This window comes from Eleginops maclovinus, chromosome 12 (assembly GCF_036324505.1).
Source record: "Eleginops maclovinus isolate JMC-PN-2008 ecotype Puerto Natales chromosome 12, JC_Emac_rtc_rv5, whole genome shotgun sequence".
Taxonomy (NCBI): Eukaryota; Metazoa; Chordata; class Actinopteri; order Perciformes; family Eleginopidae; genus Eleginops; species Eleginops maclovinus.
The window spans coordinates 2,629,583-2,652,413 of record NC_086360.1 but is presented as its reverse complement, the minus strand read 5'-3'; the positions used below and the strand labels follow the sequence as shown (position 1 = coordinate 2,652,413).

The 22,831-nt window shown below is 39.2% G+C and overlaps 1 protein-coding gene across 2 annotated transcripts; it reads right to left on the bottom strand.

The window, feature by feature from the left end:
- Nucleotides 1–13,297: 13,297 nt before the first annotated feature.
- Nucleotides 13,298–19,620, bottom strand: isl1a (ISL LIM homeobox 1a). Of its 2 annotated transcripts, none has more exons than XM_063897757.1 (6): nt 19,450–19,620; nt 18,899–19,088; nt 17,640–17,899; nt 16,547–16,833; nt 15,769–15,936; nt 13,298–14,082 (listed from the first exon to the last, which is right to left on the bottom strand). In XM_063897757.1, the coding sequence occupies exons 1-6, from the start codon at nt 19,475–19,477 to the stop codon at nt 13,966–13,968; spliced, it is 1,050 nt and encodes a 349-aa protein (XP_063753827.1). In that variant the 5' UTR covers nt 19,478–19,620; the 3' UTR covers nt 13,298–13,965. The 2 variants fall into 2 exon arrangements, with proteins under 2 accessions (XP_063753827.1, XP_063753828.1); XM_063897758.1 differs by having other exon boundaries at nt 16,547–16,830.
- Between the last annotated feature and the right edge of the window lie 3,211 nt (nt 19,621–22,831).

Genomic DNA, 22,831 nt, shown 5'->3' with positions numbered 1-22,831 from the left:
CTGAGCACTCAAAAACTTGAAACGTTGACTTAAATAAATGATGTTAACAGATAACACATAACTGTATTAGGTTAGTTATTAAGGCAACAAATATTAAGTTTACATAAAAAACAATCGGTTCAAGTAAATGATATTGCTTTTAGCTAACCTAATACAATTATGTGGAACCTGTTGACATAATACATTTAATTAAAGTCAATGTTTATTTTTTTCAGTGATGGAAGGCGTTTAAACAAAATGTAGAACTTTATGCAAAAACAATAACAATTATTTTTTAAAATATGTGTCAGGAAACCTAACAAAACACAATACATAAATTATATAAAAAGAAATAACATGTTTTATGGCTTCCCCCATGGATTTAGCAGTAACGTTTACCTATCAGCATTGTAATTCCTCACGGAGCTGATAGAAAACATACTTTGGATCTCTGATGATTGTAAATTAAAAGCCATTCTAAAACTATACTGACTAAGCAAAAAAAGTATTGCATACACTAACGTCAGAATCCTTTGAAAGATAAATAAAAGTAATTTGAGCTGTGGAAAGAAGCGAGGAGGAGGGAAAATGCTGTTCTTTAAGGAGTATTCCCACTGGGAATAATAGGTGCAGCACAGTGCCGGCACCAGGCGCTTCCCCGGAACGTAACAGTCAGCTTAATTGCGGCTTTTAGGATCATTACTGCTCCCATGTGAATGTCAAAATGGACAAGGCTAGTGGGCTTTTGACAAACAGGCAACCACCACCCACCGCCCTGCAGTGGCAGTCACAAGGGGCAGACCATAACGGAGAGAAAAACACGGGCCTGGTTTGTTGCCCTCTTGGAATAGATTTTTAAAAACAAAGCCTTGCTGTCACACGTCTCTCGACAAAAGACAGTTCTTGGTAAAAGCTGAACTGCTTCAATCTAAAATAAAGGCTGCATATATACAGTTTATGAATGCATGCACACCTCTCCTCTCTCTTTTACACTTCTGACCTATGCAGACTCCAGTTGTCATGGCTGCGAATGGCTCATTACATATCCACTAGTTGAGGAGCCCATTCATCATTCAAGAGCAGAAGCTTGCATCTAACTCAAGAGCTGAAGGGAAGTGGCCCTCCAAGAGCCTTGGCCTCATCCCTACAATCATCCAATGAGGTCCTCCATTGAGCGCCTTTCCTCACAGTGTGGAATATAAAGTAAAGCAGTCCTTTTCTAAAAGCTTTATCAAAGTCTTCACTTTTCCTAATTCTGTCATTGATGCCTCACTTCAGTTTCTCTGACCATGCAGGATCTTCTCTCCCGTCGTCAGGGTTTTTATAATTCACATTTTGATTAAGCTTGCTATACTTTCTATATAAAATGTTTGATCAGTTTTCCTTAAAGACGCACTCACTCATTTAGTTAGAGAGAAATTCATTTAGAATTATCAGCTATCTGTCAGCTGCAATTTGGAGAAACATATAAAAAATGCTGAACTGTCATAATTCAATTTTTTGTACAGTGTGTGTGTGTGTGTGTGTGTGTGTGTGTGTGTGTGTGTGTGTGTGTGTGTGTGTGTGTGTGTGTGTGTGTGTGTGTGTGTGTGTGTCTGTCTGTCTGTCTGTCTGTCTGTCTGTCTGTCTGTCTGTCTGTCTGTCTGTCTGTCTGGGTACCATTGCTGTGGTGAAGGTTCTTCTTCTCTGTAAATCTGAAGAACAAACCCGGTAATATTCAATATTTCCATGATTATCAACATCCATGAATACTTACAAATATTGTGCGTGTATTAAAAAAACATATTATATTCATCTGTGTCATAAAGAGGTCTGCTGTTAAACTTTAAATAAATCATCAATAAGGTACACTGTTGCAGACGGTTCCTTCATCCACATTAACACACACACACACACACACACACACACACACACACACACACACACGCACACGCACGCACGCACGCACGCACACACACACACACACACACACTCACACTCACATATAGATATATATAATTCTAGGCTGTTTTTCAAAGATGTGTAGCTACAGTAGCAGCTTTTTTTAATGCTTTGTAAACACATGTTTCACTCTGGATTTTTTGTTATCTATTTGCAAGCATAACTGCGCTGAAAACACTGAAATGTTGACTTTAATTCAATATATTATGTCAACAGATTTCACATTAGTGTTTTAGGTCAGTTGAAAGCAATCATATTAGGTTGAACATTATATGTTTTATTTAAACTTGATATTATTGCTTTCAACTAACCTAATACAATAATGTGAAATGTGTTGACATAATACATTTAATTAAAGTCAACATTTTCAGTGGATTATCATTGCTGTAAACTCTCATGGGTGTTAGCGACAGTTTAAAAAAAAAAAAATGTACAGCTAAGTTGTGGAACAAAACATTTTGCTGGTGTGATATGCATACCAGGTAAGAGCCTTTTCAATGATTTTCCAGTCAAGCTTGTTTTGGTTTCCAATGTTGTTGTGCCAATTTCAGTGGTGACCCTGAGCACATAAATCCAGCCTATCAAAACAAGGAAGGTCAGAACTCTCAGGTGTTGTGCCCGTCTGAGTGCTTTAAAGCCAAGTGCGTTATCGTTTTCACCCGGAGAGAGGCTATGATAGCAGCAGAGGATGAAGGTTAGCCGACAGCACATCACTTGGAGTGCTTTAAAGCCATACCTGATTTGTTTTGTAGCGCAGCCACTCTGCCTTGTTTTGCACATTCATATGAGGAGAGCGGTGTGCTGATGCTCCTTCTGCTGAATCAGATGGAGGCTGATTTAGCTCCGCCATGCTCACACTCACATTCCACGTTCTCCAGCAGCACAAATGCAAACAGCTCTTTCTGCTGCAGCTTCATATTCAGAGGAGAGCTGTCTGTAGGGAGATGACATATAACTGTCAAATTGCTGCAGCAGCACATTCACCTGTTCTGTGCACTACCTTTAGTATAAATTCCGTAAGCTATATACAAATGTTGATGTGAATCTGGAGAATAAAAGTCAAATAGCATTTTCACAGAATTTAAGATCTGAAAGGATATTTTTTCAAAATATCTCAGAGCATTTTTTACATGGGCCATAACCTCTTTCGTAGTACTAATAAAGTAATTCTGACAAAAACGGAGTCATTTTCTCTTGCACTGGTGAAGGAGCCCTAATGGACCAGGCAGTGTCTCAGGACAGTGGAGTCTGTCTCAGTCCCTTACCTGCACCTGAAATTACCTGAATTTATTTTCAAGTCTGATTTATATGCATGGCCAAAATTAAGATCATATGTCCAGACCAGTTTGTACAAGCAGTCAGTATAACAGTACAATATACAACATGCACCATTCAATATACAAGAGAAAAATGTTGCTGTGCTGATGTTGTTTAAGGCTGCTTTACTCTGATATATTTTGTCTGTTTTTTTACTATATTAAAAATGACATTTATTTTTGGAATAAGCTCTTAGTAAAAATAATAAATCAATATACTTTTGACCAAAAACATCATACTCAATGAAAAATCTAAATGTTTTAATAATGATTTAATACCTTTTTGTTCATCTGGTCCTTCATGACCAGACTGAGATGAACATCAGCTGTTAGTATGCATACCGACTGAGTACACTCATTCATTTCCATTCATTTCATAAATTCCCATTGTGGACACACTACAGACTCATAGCCTGTTTAGAATGACAGTGTGATGTAGACATGTGACACACACACACACACACACACACAGCTGCAGTGTGTTCTCTGCAGCTGTTTTGTCTGTGCCGTACTAAACAGCATAACTTTTTTTCTTTGTCTGTAATCTGATTGGCCAGAACAGATGAGAGAGGAACAGAGACTCTCTTCTTCTTATGGATTTTCAATAATAAGGTTATGTGTATGTATTTGGTTCCGATCAAAGTAATTCATGAAAGAAAAAAAATAATAATAAAGAAAAAGAACAAAAACTGCCTGATGAAGGTATCCAATATATGAACCAACATGTTTTATAATTTTTAGAAAATCCATCAGGTCCTGTATAATCCCAGTCTTTGAACCTCAAATGTGCTTGCAAAATTGAAGGGTTTCCTAGACCTACATATGAGACTGAGGTCCAAAACTGGGTCTTCGCTGCGAAAGCAATTGTGTCATTAAAAATGCATCGGCATTGTATATTAATTTTGTCCTGGGTAAATAGGCGGTAAGGTTAGAAGACTGTCTGCTGTTAAAGAAAATCATTAATTGATTAACGTTGATGATTGTCTGTTGGGCAGCGTCTGCCATGTAACACTGACTGTCCCTAATCATATCTGGATCTGAAACAGGATCGCACTGATGATTTAAGTGTGTGTGTGTGTGTGTGCGCGCGCACATGCAATAATATGAAGTTTAAATAAAACATATTAGGTTAAACTTTATATTAATGCTTTCAACTAACTTAATACAGTTAGTTGAAATGTGTTGACATAATACATTTAATAAAGTTTCAGTTTTTAGAGCAAATTCACGCATCCATGCAGTCGCTGTTCAGGGCTGCATGGAATAATGGAAATGCCTAGGGAGTCAGAAAGCATGAATGCATGGCAGTCTCGGCCCACTGCTCCTGGACATCATGATTAAGGTGTACCTCTCTTTAATTTTTAATAGGAGCTATCTGCACTGGACATCAGCCAGCAGGGTTAAAGTAGAATTAGGTGTTTCCAAAGCTTTTCAAATAGATAACCTATATCTGCTTGTTGGTGAGCTCAGTCAGTAGTTAGACCTTTGAAAACAGATTTGACTTGATTACCTCCATTGGAGTATCATTAAAGGACTGCTGTTACTCTACAATAACAAAAATGTGTTTCTGAATACTTTCAGACTTCACTGCCCCTGTTGCTCTGTAAAATACAACTTTAGTTTGATATTTTAAAATGTCTTAGTCCTTTCACTATACATCTAACTATATACAGACAAAATATACCTCTTTCCAAAGTTATTTAATCGAACTCAAGCAGGATGAAAAAGTGAATTTTCGAGGGCAAGTTTGAGCAGAGCCGCTCTACACATTTGGTGCTACGCTTTTATACAGTATATAAAAACATGGGTCAGATTCTAAATATCTGTATATCTTTGTTTTACAAATGTCAATCATTGTGAAATTGTGCGTACAACAGGACCCTGACAATGCCCCTCAAATGCAACACTTTTCATAAATCAGTGTGTGGAAAGTAAGTATAACTGAGAACCTGGTGTGTGTCCATGATGATAAAGAATGGTGGTCTATTGATGTGTTTTTTACAACAATGGAGTTCTGTTACACCGAGGAAGAAGATAGATTACGCTTTGAATCAGAGGCACTTTTTAGTATTCATTGCTGTCGGTTTTCATATGCACATGGAATTTGATAACAATAAGGAAATATAGTATATCGGAAGACCTGTCCTTTAACCATACCTGTTTTGAATTCATCGTAATGGTTAAAAGGGAGTTTCGCTGTTTTTTTCCCCTTCCCACCTTTTTCACTTTAAATCACTTATGAATATAAACAAATGTCTTGAATAACACAGTTTCACCAATTTCAGAAATTTACTTTGCTTGTTAGAATTAATATCACTCAAAATAAGAAAAATGTGATGAGTCTCCGTTCAGATTTGTATACGTCTGTAACAAAAGGATAATACATACTCCTAATTTGAACACTGGTTCTTGACTAATTCGCAAATAAATATGCCCAACTTTGTCAATGAAAAGATACCTTTTTATCCTTACTTAGTCTTATTTCCATCACATACCCAGAGACTCTGTTACACTTGTCATTTCCTTTTTTTTCTTGGATGCATTATGTCTGTGCAGAGCAGTCAGAGGGTTTTTGGCGCTCTGCAGTCTCAGCAGACCACATTGGATTTGTGTTGCCTTGGTTTCTGAGATGCTATCTGTAGTGCACTGCACATAAACTCCCTTAAACAGCATTGGGTTACTGCTGGTAAATATGACTGATTTGCTTTATTAGCAGCCTTAGCATGTGGCCCTTGAGAAAGAAAACTTTAATAAAAACATTAAAGAGACTGCTGACCATGTTCTGAACGGATGCATCTGAGTTAGTCTCATCCAGGATACACTTATAATGCCCATCATACTCCACACACTATCTACTATATGACTACACGCTCATAAAACATCATGCTACTACGTGTGCTGTCTTATCGTTGGTCAACAGATGCAACACTAATCTGCAGAGTAATTGTACCAGGGGCACAAAAGTGTGTGACTGGTCTGTCAAATATTCTAAATATAACTGTTGGATTGGTTGAGGGTTGGCATGACATTTGGTACCTGCAATCAATGTTGCCACTTATTCTCCCATTAACACACGCACCCGTGCACAGAAAGACAGACAAACGCACACAGATACACACACACACAGACACACACACACACACACACACACACAGATACACACGCACAGATACATACACACACACACACACACACACACACACACACACACACACACACACACACACACACACACACACACACACACACACACACACACACACACACACACACACAAATCACTTTGGTCACCCTGACCTTTCTTTTCGTGTCATGGCTACACCGACATTTATTGTAACCAATACGTTGTTTTTTTTTATTGAGTGTGTGTATAAATATTCTTCTTTTTTTATGCTAGAATATTAATAGTACTGTTTTAATTGGCAAGGATTGCACATAATAGTTTTTATAATATCGTTATTTATATATATTTATTTATAATTACCATTCATTACATTTGTATCAGAAAGCATGTAGAAAATACATTATACAGTACAGTTTTTAAAATATAATTGTTTGTTCAACACAACAGGGGATATCTCCTCAGTCATTATGTAATCTTCATTTGCCATACCCCATTCATAGAAGATAAGCGTTGGAATGACAGGAAGAAGTTGGGGTTGAACTTGGTCATTTGATTAATTTGCGTTAAAAATGTTCACTCATTTGGGATTCCAAATGAATTACGAGCATAAAAATGTTAACATTGTTAGCTGGTATATTAATTACTTTAGTTCAGTTAAAATGTCTTACAAAAAATGCACCAGCATTGCCAGTTGTAGCAATGCTCACAACCAATCCAAAGCTTTGTGCCAACACTGTCTCTGGCTTCTTTTAATGTGGAAAGTCAGCCATGTTTTTCATGTTTGTTTTGTGAAGTTGGCCGTGTTCTCTTTGGAAGTACCAAGTGTGCACTGAAAGCTAAAGTTAGGGCTTCTAGCAGCAGCCAGACTCCTGAGGGTCTTCCTCCATATGCACTGTTTCCAAATTCCAGAGTTTTGTTGTTTTGCCTTCCCACTGCATCTAGAACATTCAGGCAAGGAAGGCTCAAGATTGATGTTTTATAACGTTTGTGATGTTTCTGAGAGATGAAGATCATAGTCAAATAGGAAAGTCGCAGTTTTTTTTTTACTCTTGAATCTGATCCAAGTCCTTTAATATTATGCTTTCCCTTAGTGTTTTTGTATGTCTTGTATCAAGCCCTTGCATTTTGAAACACATTTGTAAGATTTGCAAAAAGGTGATTCAGTTAAACAGGACCTATTCTGCTCATGTTCAGGTTCATCAGTAAGTTATGTCTCTATGGGGACATGTCTCCATGCTTTAATGTTCAAAAAGCTCTTAATGTTTCTCATACTGCCTGTTCTGTAGCACCTCTTTTCACCCTCTGTCTGAAACCAGAGTCTGCTCTGATTGGTTAGCTGGCTGACTCTGTTAGGTCAACCGCTTAGAGATGTTTTGCCTCTAAGCCTATCAAGTTTAATGTGTTGGAGCAATAGCCAATATAAACTACAAGAGAAACTACCTCTGGAGGGAACACAGGGATTTTAGCCTTTGCAGACCATTTACATGCACAAAAACCTCTAGAACAGACTACAGAAGAGCATAACAGGGCCTCTTTACAATATCTTTGCTCTGCCGGAACTGGTGCTGCTGCCTTGCTCCCTGGTAGTGTCACTGTTCCTTGTGCATTTAAAATGAAATGCTGCAGGTAGTGACATGCTAATAGCTATATGCCACATAAACAAGGTTCATGCTCTGTACTTACCTGCAGTAACATAACATGTGGGTTGGCTGACCAACTAATAACCCTGTTCCGAAAACTAAACATTCAAACACTTATTGCACCTTTTAAAACAATGATATCACGTTCACATCTTTCTTCACAATGGCAACATAAGACCTCAATTGAGTGTATTGGCGGTGGCACAAGTTGGTTAATAGAACTGACACTTGCATTCAGCTCTTTACAAAGTCAGACTGGACACTGTCTCTAACGTGGTGGACTTTTGGGAGTCAGGCGCCAGATTTCTGGGAGGGATAGTTCCCTTGCTGGTTTCCCATCCCAATTCAATGAGGTCTCATCCAAAGGCCTGCAATTGTTTCCTTCAGCCTGCCTAAGGTACAGTGCTGCTTTTGTTCCATCTCTCCATCGACTCTGAATACAGTCCCAGAGCCAGACAAACCAGTAGGATATGTTATCAGGACTCTTTGTCCTGGTTCAGCTTCCACTGCATAGCTCCCCATCCACACAACAGAGAGGCACCACTGCAGGCAGAGTCTGTCTCTGATTCCTCAGTAGCATCTCTTCCACTTCACAATGTTTATGCTTGAATGTTGTTTGGAGGTTTGATTATTTCTAGAGGATATTCATTCACACAAATCTAGACTGTGTGACCTTGATTGGAGTCATTTTTCTAGATGCATGAAACAAAAGAACAACCCCATGCTGGTAGCAGAACAGCCTTGAACTAAGATGACTCTGGGAATGAACTAGAATAAAGCACATTCAAATGCTTTTTTCACAATAGTCTTGCTTTTTCCCTCATGGTCTGAATAAGTTACTTTGAAATGCTGTGTTGCTAAAATGCTCAAGGAAGATGTGTCTGCCTCCCAGCTGCTGCACGCTCTACTCCGGGCGAAGAAGTCTCCTTGCAGTGTTGGGAACGAAGCAACGGTACTAGTTGTTTTCTCGTTTGTGCCACTAAGGATTTAATGCAAAGAAAATATGAAATTTGCAGGGATCAAGAGAGTGGTGCAGACTAAAAAAAAAAAGAACTTGTCGCAAGTTTGCAAACTGAAACTTTGCCTTTAATTAAATATAGTATGTCTGCTAATGTCTTATAACTTTATTAGGTTAGTTGAAAACAATAATAATAAGTTGAAACTAAAGGTGTTCATTTAAATGTGTTTTTTCTTTCAGCTTACCTAAGACAGTTATGAGAAGAAGAAAGAGAAAAGAAGGAACCCTATATCGTCCAGCAGAGGGGAAATGTACAATCTGCATTTGACCCATCGTAGTGTTAGGAGCAATGAGGGCCCGGGGAGCAGTTGTAAGTAACAGTGCCTTGCTCAGGGACCTCGGTAGCACTTAGTCTTTCAGGGACTTGAACCGGTCACCTTCTGGTTCCCAAGCCAAGTCTCTACGGACTTCGCCTCCACCGCTACACTACTATGTGAAATTTGTTGGCATAATACATTTATTAAAGTCAACGTTTCAGTTTTTCAGGTCAGTGATGACGTATTTTAGTAGGCGGACCCCGAAGTTAGCATTGCACGGGGTCATTGACGACAAACAATGGGATACATAAGATTATTGCTGAAAAGAACATCTGTGACAAACAGACGTTAATGATCCTGACAAGTATTGTTAAGCAGGATAATCTCGACACTTTTGACACTTCTATGATTTCTAAAGAGTAAGAGTTTTGCCGTGATGATGGTTAGTAGTGTCTTTTAATCACTTGTTACCATCCGCTGTTATAATGACACATGGAAGCTTCAGACATTCACAAGTGGCGTATTTACTGACATATGTTATGTCCTAGAAAAAAAGGAAACATCTTTTAAGTTTTGTTAATTACAGCCCTTTTTTCAGGCTTCTAACCAAAACCTTTGATGAAAAAAGATGATGAGATGAGGGAACCGGGATTACTAAAATGCTAACTAGTTTCTATGTTTTAGAACTCATTACTGAACCACTGTATTGATGAGTAAGCTGTTGCAGCTATACTTCTTTTCCTTCTGCTTTTAGGTCAGACTGACGTCACAGTGACCCACTATCGCCTCTAGAGGAAGATTTGGTAATACAAGACAGGACTAGCTCGCACAACTCAATTAGCATGCTAATTTCACAAAATATACAGTAGCTGTCTTTGATATAATGTCAACGCTGTAACCATTCCACATTCTGTTGATAATGTTCAACAAATATTTGAATGTTTTAATTGCAAATTGAACTCAAGTCTATGCAAGTTTATTTAAATCAAATAGTAGAATCAATGGGGAAATAGCTGCATCAAAGAAGTGACTTTACCATGTATGTCATTACAAATCAGAACAATGCACTTCTTTTCAGCCGACCATGATATTTCCCCAACCTTAATGAAGCCTTTTTTTGTGCATAAACCTGAACCAAATCTGAACCATTTGGACAACCTCTAAAATACTTGATAGGTGATCAATAAACTTAAAGACTTTGACTACAGTGTGGAAACTGTTGTGGATGGCAGCTGCTGCTGATGATCAAACATTCAAACACATACTCTGCTTTTGGAAATGATTGCTTCAGTTGGAGTAAAAATCTATCCCTGGGGTGCATGTAGATTGTTAGAAAGTGTAGTGAAGTGGAACAGACTTGAAAAGCATGTGTGGCACAGGTGCACTGTGCACTGCTGTTGAGCAGCACTGAACAGAACACAGAAGGTAGAATACAGCAAATCTTGACACCAAAATTACAGTGCATTGGTTGATTGCTAGTGACACTCCCCCAACTGCATCTCTTCAAATTGCGAGACGTGGAAAAACCCGACCGACAGGCGCAGTGAGCGTCATTTTCCAGGATGTAGGGAAAATGCCAGAGGCAGTACGATTGTACAAGGATAAAGCCCTCTGGCCTCGCTCACTCCCAACTTGTTTTAGGCTGTCAGTTCAGCATGCTCTCAAATCTAACGTTGAAAATTGATTGTACAAATGTTCATTCATTGATGATGTTATGCAAAGATTCAGATTCAATGCATTGCTGCCCAAGAGGAGGTTATCTGATTTTAAAACCTGCAAAACAGTTAGAAAGTCTACAGAGATGCTTAGCATAGTGATTGAATCTGGCAGGTACTCATCAGTGTCTGTACTTTCTTATAGCACAATAAAGGTAATTGGTGCACACTAGTCTCTGGGAAGAAACTAAACCAAAACCAAAACAGTGGGCTCATTGAAATGTGCTCATAACATCAAGGGACAGAATACTGAAGACTAGCTCAGAAGAAACTTCCCCGACCAATAAAAGATTTTCAATAAATAAAATACTGCCATCATTTACAATACCACTCTACTACTATACATGTTTCCCTCCTTCAGGTCACACATTACATTTCAACACGATACTTCATTGATTAAAAGTTTGAAAGACATCTTCCACATGATGCTTTTCTAATCAGAAATACTCTTACGGTCATATTAACTCTCATCAAATCCCTTCCTCTTCCAATGAATGATATGTGTGCTATCCAATGTGCTGAAGCTTATTGTATACCTTTTCATACATTGAATGATAAGGTTCCTGCTCAAAATGGCATGTGCTGTCTTTCATTATTTTTCAAACTGCAATACATGCATACCAACCATAACTTCTAAATGTGAGTTTTTAGAGAGATAATTTCCAGTCATGTCAACATTAATAAAAGCAACATGTGTTCAAAGGACGGGCACCTTGTTCAGCCTTTCTCTAGCACAGGGAAACGTTGGGGATAAAATGCCAGCTACTTTCAAATTAAAACAATTGAAATGTATGGAATCCTATTGGTAGCAGCCCTACAATCAGCTGATAGGACAACTTGACAAAAACAGCTGATTCCTTAATGTTCTAAAAGCTGTCAAAGGCCTAGTTCAATTCCCCAGAGAAAATAAAGAAAAAGTGGTATGTTCATTGAACTGTTAATATAATTAATTGATGCAATTAAATATCCAGGCCATTAGTGATTTGTGTGTTGTTTAGGGAAAATTTGCTATTTTTAGATAGCTATAATAAAAACTACAGTTGTTGTGTTCACAAATACTATTTGGTCTAATATGCACGCTTCAGAGAGCGCATTTACCTGCAGAGAGAGACACACTGTGTTTGTTTCTGTTCTTTTTCGCTTTGCAATTGAATCAATCAACTAATGAATAAAAGAATTGTAGTTAACTTCCAGGTAAAGGGGTCTGAAACAGCTTTTTCTGAAGCTGCAGATATAGTAACACAGAACATGCACATGGCTCACTGCAGAATGAATAAGGCAAAGGTAATCAGAGCAGCAGCAAAAAAATGATGCACTGACAATGCCATCCAATCGTGTCACTCTTTTCCTTCCATTTTTCAGTAAAACCGGACACTGAAGAGAGTGTTCGGTGTCTGAAGGACAGATTTGTAAGGTCTTTCACTGAGCGCAGTCCCACAAACCAACAGTTTCAAACCTGATTTTTCACACAGTGAATATTACCCTGAATTAAAACAATTTTGTTTTGCATTTAGACATGAAGAACTTAAGCTCCATGCTCATGAGCATAGCGATTCTCGTACAGATTCTTACACAACAATAAACTTAAAAATATAGGCCATAAAAAATGAAATAGTTAATGTATTTGTTCTAAACCGCGATGGTTAAAAAGGATGAGACTCCAAATTTGAACACATTCAGCATTCAAGCAACTTCCAATTAACACACATATATTCTTCTGTTGGAATAGAGGTCAGACAATTACTTCTTAAACTCAGACTATATATTGCCTCCCATTGTGTGTGATAATTATATTATTTGTAATCTGGCTGTTTGACGTCAGAAAGCCATGGGCCAGGAATATCTGAAGCCATTTCTATTCTGATTGTTCTTTAAACATAAACTACTGCCATGTGGTCGTACTTGTTCCCAGGACAGTTCCTATTGAGCTGTAACATTCTAAAACAATATCTCTGTCCTGTAGCCTAAATATGAGCACAGAAGATGGCTCCCACATCATGATAATGACATATTGTTCTGAACATTTCACTTTAAAATGAATTTTGTTTCTAGAAAAAATAAGAGTTTAAGCTTTTTCAGTTTGCAGTGGAGTTCGTTCTAAAGCAGTCAGGCAGCCAACAGGTAAACTGAGACAGCACGTGCACCAACATGACACCCAATTAACCACGGCATATCCATCAAGCCATCTAATAGAGTTGATGTTCCGCCTCATGTGAGGATTTTCACAAAGAGAAAAAACACTTTAAAGACAGCCCAACTCTGTATTTTAAATAAACTGCGATAGAAAACCCAAAGACCAAACGCCAATCGTTTTTGTTTCTTTTTACTTCAGTTAAGAAAGTTACACAAAAGGTGGCAAATTTGTCGACAATAAATAATAAATAAATTTTGTTGCACGGGAACAAATGAAACATTTTCTTCCAGAGCTAACGGTATTTTTAACTTAATTATACACATCTTTGGGAAAGAAAAAAAAAAAATCTCGGACGGACACTGATTCACACAAATGTCCCACGAAGCTTGTGGCAAAATAGAGGTATACCTTGTTGCAAATGCTTTTGGGTCATGAAGGAAACCGTGTAATTAAATGAAGAAAAGCAGTGCTGTTCCCCTCCACATGGTCTATAACAGGATGAAGATGCGTGGATCGAATATTTAAAAAAATCACCAGTCAATGTTTCTATTCAAAGTAGCGCACAGCATTTCGCAAGATCTAGAATTCTCTCCTATTTAGAGGTCCCATTTATGGATGGTTCATGTCTTCTCGTTTTGGCAACTGTAACCAGGCGTGTGAGCGTGCAGCACCGGCCATGACGCATCCGTCCGCCTCTTCGGGATGGACATTATAGAATGTGGCTGTGGTAAAATCCCATGATTGTCTTCACAGTGTCAAAATACAACCAGGGGGGTTGTTTGGTGCAGTCGGGAGGGATGGGATGAACAGGGTGTGTGTTCACGTCAGTCCGTCCTTTCGCTCAGGCCTCGATGGGGCTGGACACCATGCTGTTCGGCGTGTCCGGAAGCTGGGACGACATGGACGCTACCTCGCTGCCCGTCGAGTTCGAGCCCGGCCCCCCCTCCGAAAAACTGACCTGCGGTACAAAAGGCAGCGGTCAGACACCCAAACCAAAACCGGGCATACGGATACATGTTTTGGTGCAATAACATCCAGCAATCGTCTACATTATTTTCCGGGTTTTCCACAGCTTCCAGTTGTTAATTGCTCTTCATGTGCAATATCACTGCTATATTTAATACATACTTTGTACTGGCTGCCAATTCAATACTCAGACTGTAACACCACTGTTGAGAGACAACTCTGGGTGTGCAATATTCACTGTGCACACTGTTAATGCTTCCCTTGCTGCCTACCTCATGTCTTCAGTTGTATAATCCTGGATGTTTACTTATTATATTAATTATTTGATTTTCTTTTATTAATGTGTGCTCGCTTCTTCATTAATTATGTATCTCAACTAATATTAAGCATGTTTTTTATCTGCACTGTCCCTTTGCTGTAACATTGTATACACTTCTCCACTGTGTGACGAATAAAGGATTTCTGTCTTATATGAAAATTAACTTGCAAAACTGAGATATTTGGGTACAGAAATTTTTAACATTTCTGTTAGTTATAGGAGATGTATTGTAAATTGTGTATAGACTGCAACAGGACAGTAATCTATTGTTAAAAAGCACACTGGATGTTCGCTATGATGAACTCTTTTTATTTAGGATTTATAGTTTCTGCATCATAATTGGCGACTATATTAAGAAAAGGGGAAACGCGCAGCTGCATGGAAACACGGAAAACACATACAGAACTCAAGAACCTCAAGAACTATAGGTTGCATGGGATTAAAAAAATATATATTTTTAAATACATACACTATAGTTGCCGAAGTCAGTTGAGCTCCAATGAAATCATTCTACTCGGGGTAGTGAAGTAATCTGGATATCTATATTTCTAAATGAAATAATTCAAACATGTTAACTTAACCCCCAATCAACAATATGTTTCACACAGCTCAGCATCCTATAGGGGCATAATCGCATGTCATATTCCAGTTATTTTCATAAATGCTGATAATGTGTGTGCGTGTGGCGCGTTGTTTAGCACTTCTGTAAATGAATGTGTTCCCGGTATGAATAAAGGTTTGATTGATTCACCTCAGCGCGTCTTTGGTGGAAGTTATTTTAAGTGTTTTTTTCCCCCCCGGAGATTGTGTCATGCTGCGTCACTCCTAAACAAATACACCGATAGGGATAAAATAAATATAACTCCAAAGGTTTAAAATCCATCACTGGTGCTGTGTTTGTGTTTTTCATGAGGCCGAATTATATACAGGGTTTTTTTATCTGAGGAAATTATATATTATATCTAGTTCACTGTAGTGGAGGGTCTTTAAACAGGGGGGATGATGAGCATCTTAATATCCACGGAAACAGTATAAATGTAAATAACTCAAACTCGAGGATTCTCAATTGAAGGGCAGCCAGCTAAAATAATGTCTTTAATATGGGTTTCAAACACACACATAATGTTAGTGTTCCATATAGCCTATGCACGAAAGGATAGAGCAGGCCTGAAAACTAATGGCATATATTTATGTGGTCAAATTGTAAACAAAAATAAAGTTTCCAAACAGAGAAGAAGGGATTGCTGTGCACACAAGAACAACTGCATGTCAGATATAGAATAGAAATGAATGATAGAATATTTAAAATAATTAAATACATGTGAAGCATTAATGGATAATGAATAAAAAGCGACGAACCAGTTGTTGGAAGGCCGGCTGGTCAATGTCGCTCTGCAGGGCGAAGTCACTGAGCACCTTCCAGGGCGGCTGGTAGCTCTGCACCTCCACCGGGTTGGCCTGCAGGCCGCCGTCATGCCGCTCCGGACTGGCAGCCACCATCGGGGTGCCAGTCATTCCCTGGATGTTCTGCAAGAGGAGGGGGGGTCAGTACCCAGATACACATCGGTCACTGTGCGCGCGCGCGCGTGAGTGCATGCATGTACGTGCATGCTTCTATGTGTGTGTGTGTGTGTGTGTGTGTGTGTGTGTGTGTGTGTGTGTGTGTGTGTGTGTGTGTGTGTGTGTGTGTGTTGACGAGGAAATGGTGAGGGGGGGCATCTGAAATGAATCCACCAGTCAATCAGCAGAACAATCAATAAGCAAGCAAACAAATAAACAGAGTGACGGATTAATACACTTTGTGTGTGTGTGTGTGTGTGTGTGTGTGTGTGTGTGTGTGTGTGTGTGTGTGTGTGTGTGTGTGTGTGTGTGTGTGTGTGTGTGTGCGTGTGTGTGTGTACATTGGTGGGACCGTTAGATCGCCCTGTCCTCCACTTTGAGACAAACGTGTGATTTGGAGATGTGTGAATAAAAGTGACTGCACATGACTTAAATGATGGCTGCCTTAAATGTTGGAAACCCCCGCGTTAAAGATGTTGGCGTGCATCATAGACTCTGTCATTGCGCAAACACTATCCCAGAATAGTCGAAATGTACTGCATAGTCCCGCTCTGTGTCAGCCCGGCCCGTCTCTCACCGTCTTGTCGTTGGGCTGCTGCTGCTGGAGCTGCTTTATCAGTATGCTCCTCTTCTTGTCCTTGCACCGCTTGTTCTGGAACCAGACCCGGATGACCCGCGGGCTGAGGCCGGTCATCTCCACCAGCTGCTCCTTCATGAGGGCGTCGGGCCTCGGGTTGGCGTTGTAGCAGGTCCGCAGTGTATGCAGCTGCTTCTCGTTTAGCACAGTCCGGACTCGGGTGGTCTTCTCCGGCTGTTTGTGGACGTGAGGCCGAAGCGCAGGCTGCCGGGCCGAGATTGGTTCTGCTGTTGGGAAGGAGGGAGAAGAACCCAGGGAAGGCAACATCAATTCATCTGTCTTTACAATGAGATCTTCTTTAGCAAGAAAAGGGCTTTGAGTTATTGCATGAACAACTTCTCAGCTACGCAGTTTATCCCTGCAGATAAAAACCGTTCTTGCCACACATTACAAACTGCAACCACGTTACATTATCATATACATATAAAAGCATATTCCAGGCTCATCTGATCCTAGATTTAAAATATATGCGAGCCAAAACCTCTTCAGACTGCAGAGCCCTGCACAGCGCTGATAACCTGGTGTATTTCTGACAGCAGCGCCCTGTATCTTATCTGCAGAGCCTGGCCTGGCCGGGTAGAGGTATGCAGAAAGAAAATGTAAAAGACAAAAAACATCGCCTATCTATGGGAGGAGAAGGCGGAACCAGTCCGACCTTAACAAGTCAACCAGGAGAACAGAACAGCTGTATGTTAGTTATGTCCCTGCATGATACTGCATGACATTTACATGAACACAAAGATCAGACCTGGCCACTAAATCACTTTGCACAGCACTGCACACAGTAAACTCTCAGTGGCGATGTGAATTACAAGAAGTGCAGATCAGTAGCTACATGAGAAATCTCGCTCTTCCGTCTTATGGAGAGCCAATTCAGAAAATCCGTTTTTTAATAATCAAAATCCAGACACGGAAAAAGGCTTGGGAACTTCGTGAAAAGAAAAAAGTCGCAGGCAGGCCGATCGCGTTAAAGCGTACAGTATGGGTTCCAGCTGTAAGAGTCCTGATGTCTGCCTTCTGCCCGGGACATTACCTGCCATCTGCAGCGGTCTGGCCGGGTGCAGCGGGCTGAGCGGGTCTCCGGAGCCCAGACTGGCCCGCTCCACCACGTCGTGGTCGGCCCGGCAGAAGAGCCCGTCCTCCCGCAGAGCGAACTCATCCCCCGGGATGAGTTGCCGGCTGCATGCCACGCAGCGGAAACACTCGATGTGGTAGACCTTGGAGCGGGCCCTCATCACAAAGTCGTTTTTGCTGAAGCCGATGTTGCATTTAGCGCATTTAATCCTGTACAACCTGCGGGACACACACACACACACACACACACACACACACACACACACACACACACACACACACACACACACACACACACACACACATACACACACACACACACACACACACACACACTCAGTCAGTCTGCAGGCAGCCGGGCACTGGCGCACAAAAAATAACCATAAAATGAATCATGAAACCTGGAAATAAATTAGATGATCGATAATAATAATAATAATAATAATAATAATAATAATAATAATAATAATAATAATAACACAAATAAGTCGTGATTAAAATAAATAAGTTTTAGATGCACATCATTTATTTTGTAACAACTGCAAAATAATATTCAATTACTATTATTATTACTATTATTATTATTATTATTATTATTATTATTATTATTATTGTTGTTGTTGTTATTATTATTATTATTATTATTATTTACCATTTACTATGACTATTATTGGTAGTAGAAGTGGTATGACAGTATTAGCACATTATAGTCTGTTTGTGATTCTGGTTCTTGTTTTTTTCTGGTATCATCTATAATGTGAATTATTTGAATATGACTTCATAGTAATTTTGTCATCAGACCCAAAAGGGAAGCCCGCTAAGGTTCTTATCGAATATTATTAACACCAAATCAGTGATTTACAGGCTGTATTAAAAGATTAAGAGATGAATTGTGTTTTTGTTTTTTTTTATTTATATCCATCACAAGGCAGGATGCTGCTGTCTGATCGGACATAGATTAATAAATAAAGGACTGATGTACAATACTTTTTAAATGCATCTGATGAGACATTGAAATATATTTCTAACTGGGCTGTACATAGCAGTAATATAATAATGATTAAAATGTCAAAACACAAATAAATGAACCCTCAAAAATGTAGGGCTTCATGTCTGAATCTAAAACCGTAGTTAAAAAAAAAAGAAGTAATAATTCCAACGGCCGTGAGGCTTGCTCTGGTCTATCTGAAGAGGGTCGTCCCGTCCTGGGTGTCCTACCTGATGTAATCCCGTTTACAGTAAGTCTTTCCGTCCCGGACGAAGCAGGTGCAGGACTCATCCAGGTACTGGCTGCACTCCGCGCATTTGAGACAGGCGGCGTGCCACTCCAGATCCGGGGAGACCCGCAGGATGTACTGGTCGTGGATCTGGTTCCCGCAGCCCACGCACAGCGACATGAGCCGCTTCTCTGGAAGAGCAGCACGAGCAGGACACATCACACAAACTGCACAACTGTCCGCTGAACAACCCATCATGTAGAAAATGGTCAAAATCGATGCTGTTATTATTATTATTGTTTGTATTATGTCTTGTGTTGTTTTCGTGGTTAATATTATTTATATAATAGAATATTAGATATGATCCAATTTGTTGTTTAAAAGTCTGTATCCGCTTCCACTTTAATCTTCATTGACACTTTTAAATTCAGTAGCTTATTTTAGATACTTTAATAGGCCATTTCACACCACACACACACAAAAAAAAGAGAACTCTCAAGTTGTGATGAATTAGTTCCAGAATCGCATCCCAACTCCAAACAAGTGTCTTACTTTTCGGAGGATCCCCCATGTCTCCCATGTCCACAAAGTAAGGCGATATAAGGTCCACTGTCACGGCGGGCTGCGGCGCCTGGAAGCCTCGATGTGTCCTCCGCTGCCGGGCTGCCGGGCCAGGGGCTGTGTGTCCGGCTCACAGAGGGAGTGTGTGTGTGTGTGTGTTTGTTGCCGGTGTGTGTGGAGCTCTGATCCTGACAAGCGGCGGGGCTGACGTAGGACAGCAGCACGTCATCTGCATGAGCAGCTGATTGGCTGTGCAGACCCTGGACACACACACACACACACACACACACACACACACACACACACACACACACACACACACACACACACATACACACACACACACACACGCACACACACACACACACACACGCACACACACACACACACACACACACACACACACACACACACACACACACACACACACACACACACACTGTACACGTACACTGGCACACTTATTGCTGCATATCATTTGTTTTCCAGCTTTGCTTTGCTCTTTTCTGTTCTGATAATCTGCTGTCTTGTTTTTTTTTTAGCGCTGCTGCTGAGTGGACTATTGTTTACATGTTCAGCTGTGTGTGTTCCATAGGAGAACACACACTTCACCTCTTTTTTTTTAACTTTCAATATAAACTAAACATACATTAGGCTATAGAGAAACATTCCTGGACACACAACAAGGTCGTACAGGATAAGGATTTATGAATCCATAAAGCCTTAGACATGACGTAAACATATTGCACCAGGCTTATAGGGCCCATATTTTAAACGCAATACCCGTCTATAAATAAATAATACCTCTTGCTGTTGTCATATTTTTAAAAAAGAAACCTCTGTATTTTCACTCCTGAAGAAACCCTGCCTTGTTGTGAGCTTAAGATAACGCATTTTAAAAAAAAGATTTATTTGGTTAACATTAGGAAAGTATCACACCATGTTCATAGAGCTTTGGGGGTGTGAGCCCTGAATCAGAGCTGACAGGCCGGGCCCGCACAGCCGGATACACAGACTCCCCCCCCCCCCCCCCCCCCCCCCCCCCACACACACACACACACACACACACACACACACACACACACACACACACACACACACAAACGCCCTCTTGTGTTAGTAACCTACTCACACCGCGTCACACTGTGCAGTCTCTTATAAATAAATATATTGTTTAAAGGAAACGTGGAATAATGCACAGCTTTGGCTTTAGTGATAAGGAGACTTTGGTTTAGCCTACCAATATAAATATGAATAAAATAGATAGACAGACAGACAGACAGACAGGCAGGCAGGCAGGCAGGCAGGCAGGCAGGCAGGCAGACTCATTCACAAATACAATGTAGTTTGAAATAAGACAAATTTAAAAGGAAATGGCGTTTTTGAAAAAGTTTCAAAGGAAATTGTTAAACAAAGATGAAAATGAATGAATACCCTCTGCTAAGTAATTTTGTATTTGGATTAGATTAGATTACAATGAATAACAAATATTGTATTCATACCAAAGAGGGATGTTGTTTGTCACTGCAGCATGTTACACATGAGTTCAAAACATAATACAATACAATAAAGAAAAACAAATACAAATAAGAAAATCTTTATCATACATACTAGTATTCTGAATATACTTACAATAATTATGTGTACATATATATATATATATATATATATATATATATATATATATATGTACACATAATTATTGTAAGTATATTCATATATATATATATATATATATATATATATATATACAATTCATAAAAGCCCACTTTTTTTTATCCCTTTTAAAGGTCAATATTTGGATAGTCAAATTAAGTTTCCTAATTGGCACCGCAGGTGCAGGTACAGGACTTCCTCCAGGTACAAAATTAAGGGAAATATGTCCTTTATAGAGTGCATCAACTGTTTTGTAATGTATAGCTTTAGATTGCAAATAATCCTTCTTGTTATGTTCATATTTATACCTATTTTTCGGTATCATATACATTGACCAATGAAAAGTATAATTAACAAATGGTTATGATATCTGCTTATTGTCATCTTGCACAGGTGAGTCAGGGCTCACATACTGTCTGCCTTTCATGCTCAATAACTCTGAGAGCTCTGACTGACACACTGTTTAAAGAACAGAAATCAATGGAATATCCAATATCAGATACCTCACAGTTGAAGTGTAAGCGCAAATGTGGATATATCATTTACTTGGTAAATATAGGCACATGTGGTTCCCAATACTTCATATGTGAGATCCCACATTTCCCTTGTGATTTATAATTTGAAAGAATGCAATCTAATGGAAAATAGTTCACAGCATTCTCAGAATTTACCTTTGGGTGGTTTCTGCATCTCAGTAATTCATGCACATCATTTGCTTCACGTGATTTCCATGTCTAAATGTGTAGTAAAGTATTTTTATAAATCTCTCTATTATTATCAATACTGTCCTCTTGACTTCTACACGTGCACTCTGTCAACAGAAGGCACATGTATGTTGGTGTATTGTTGTTTGTCTGCATTTAATTCAAGTTTACCTTGCTTATATTACTTATATTACCTTTCATGTGTTTATTATTTCCAGTTTACTAAACTGATAGCCTTTTTGAGTGATACCTAAATCACATTTTTAAATGTTGCAAAGGTGCAGTACTATAAAGCTGCATTGCATGCTTAGCTTTACAGCACATTATCAGGGCCGGCCCTACACCTTTGGGGGTCATATGCAACATTTGGTTTGGGCCCCCCTCTCAATGTGTTGCCCACTTCTCATGCCATTGATCTAATTGTGTACTGTAATTATTAGTGCAAGTCAAGTACAAATGCATGTAGACCTAAGTGAGAGCAATGAATATCAATCTTGAAAGACATAACAGAATGTGTCTACGAGCGGTCCTTCCGAACTTACAGTTTGATTTATATTTTGGTGTTACAGTATGCTGAATCTCACCTGTCTTCATGTGTATGATATTCAAACCATACCTAAAATATATGATGCACAGGCAACCAATGGGAAACATACAATTATTTTTTTTTAAAAGAATGAGAAAAGTCTGATATGGTGATCTCATGTTAAAAACAGAAATGGAGTGCTGTTTTAATAAACTGTTTTAAAAAATGAAAATGCCACAAGAAAAGAGCAATGTGTTCAGGAGAAGGTCAACTGTTGTCATTTTATAAACCAGAATAGTTCATCTGATATAGACATGCAAATTGACGAACATTTTTTATTATAGCTCCATACAAACTAAGCCAGATGTTGTTATTGTTCTTATCCTATTGACTCCCATGCAAACTGTAGGTTTCATTTTAATACCGTACATACACTTGAAAAAATGCTGCTCCAAAACCAAGTAAAAGAATAATAAAAAACAAGATG

What these genes read in the sequence shown, in the direction of transcription:
- isl1a (XM_063897757.1), bottom strand. Translation starts at nt 19,477, where the DNA reads ATGGGAGACATGGGGGATCCTCCGAAAA. An exon ending in TGTAAACGGGATTACATCAG is followed by an intron (nt 17,900 to 18,898) that starts GTAGGACACCCA and finishes TGTGTCCCGCAG; the next exon opens with GTTGTACAGGATTAAATGCG. An exon ending in CAGACCGCTGCAGATGGCAG is followed by an intron (nt 16,834 to 17,639) that starts GTAATGTCCCGG and finishes CCTTCCCAACAG; the next exon opens with CAGAACCAATCTCGGCCCGG.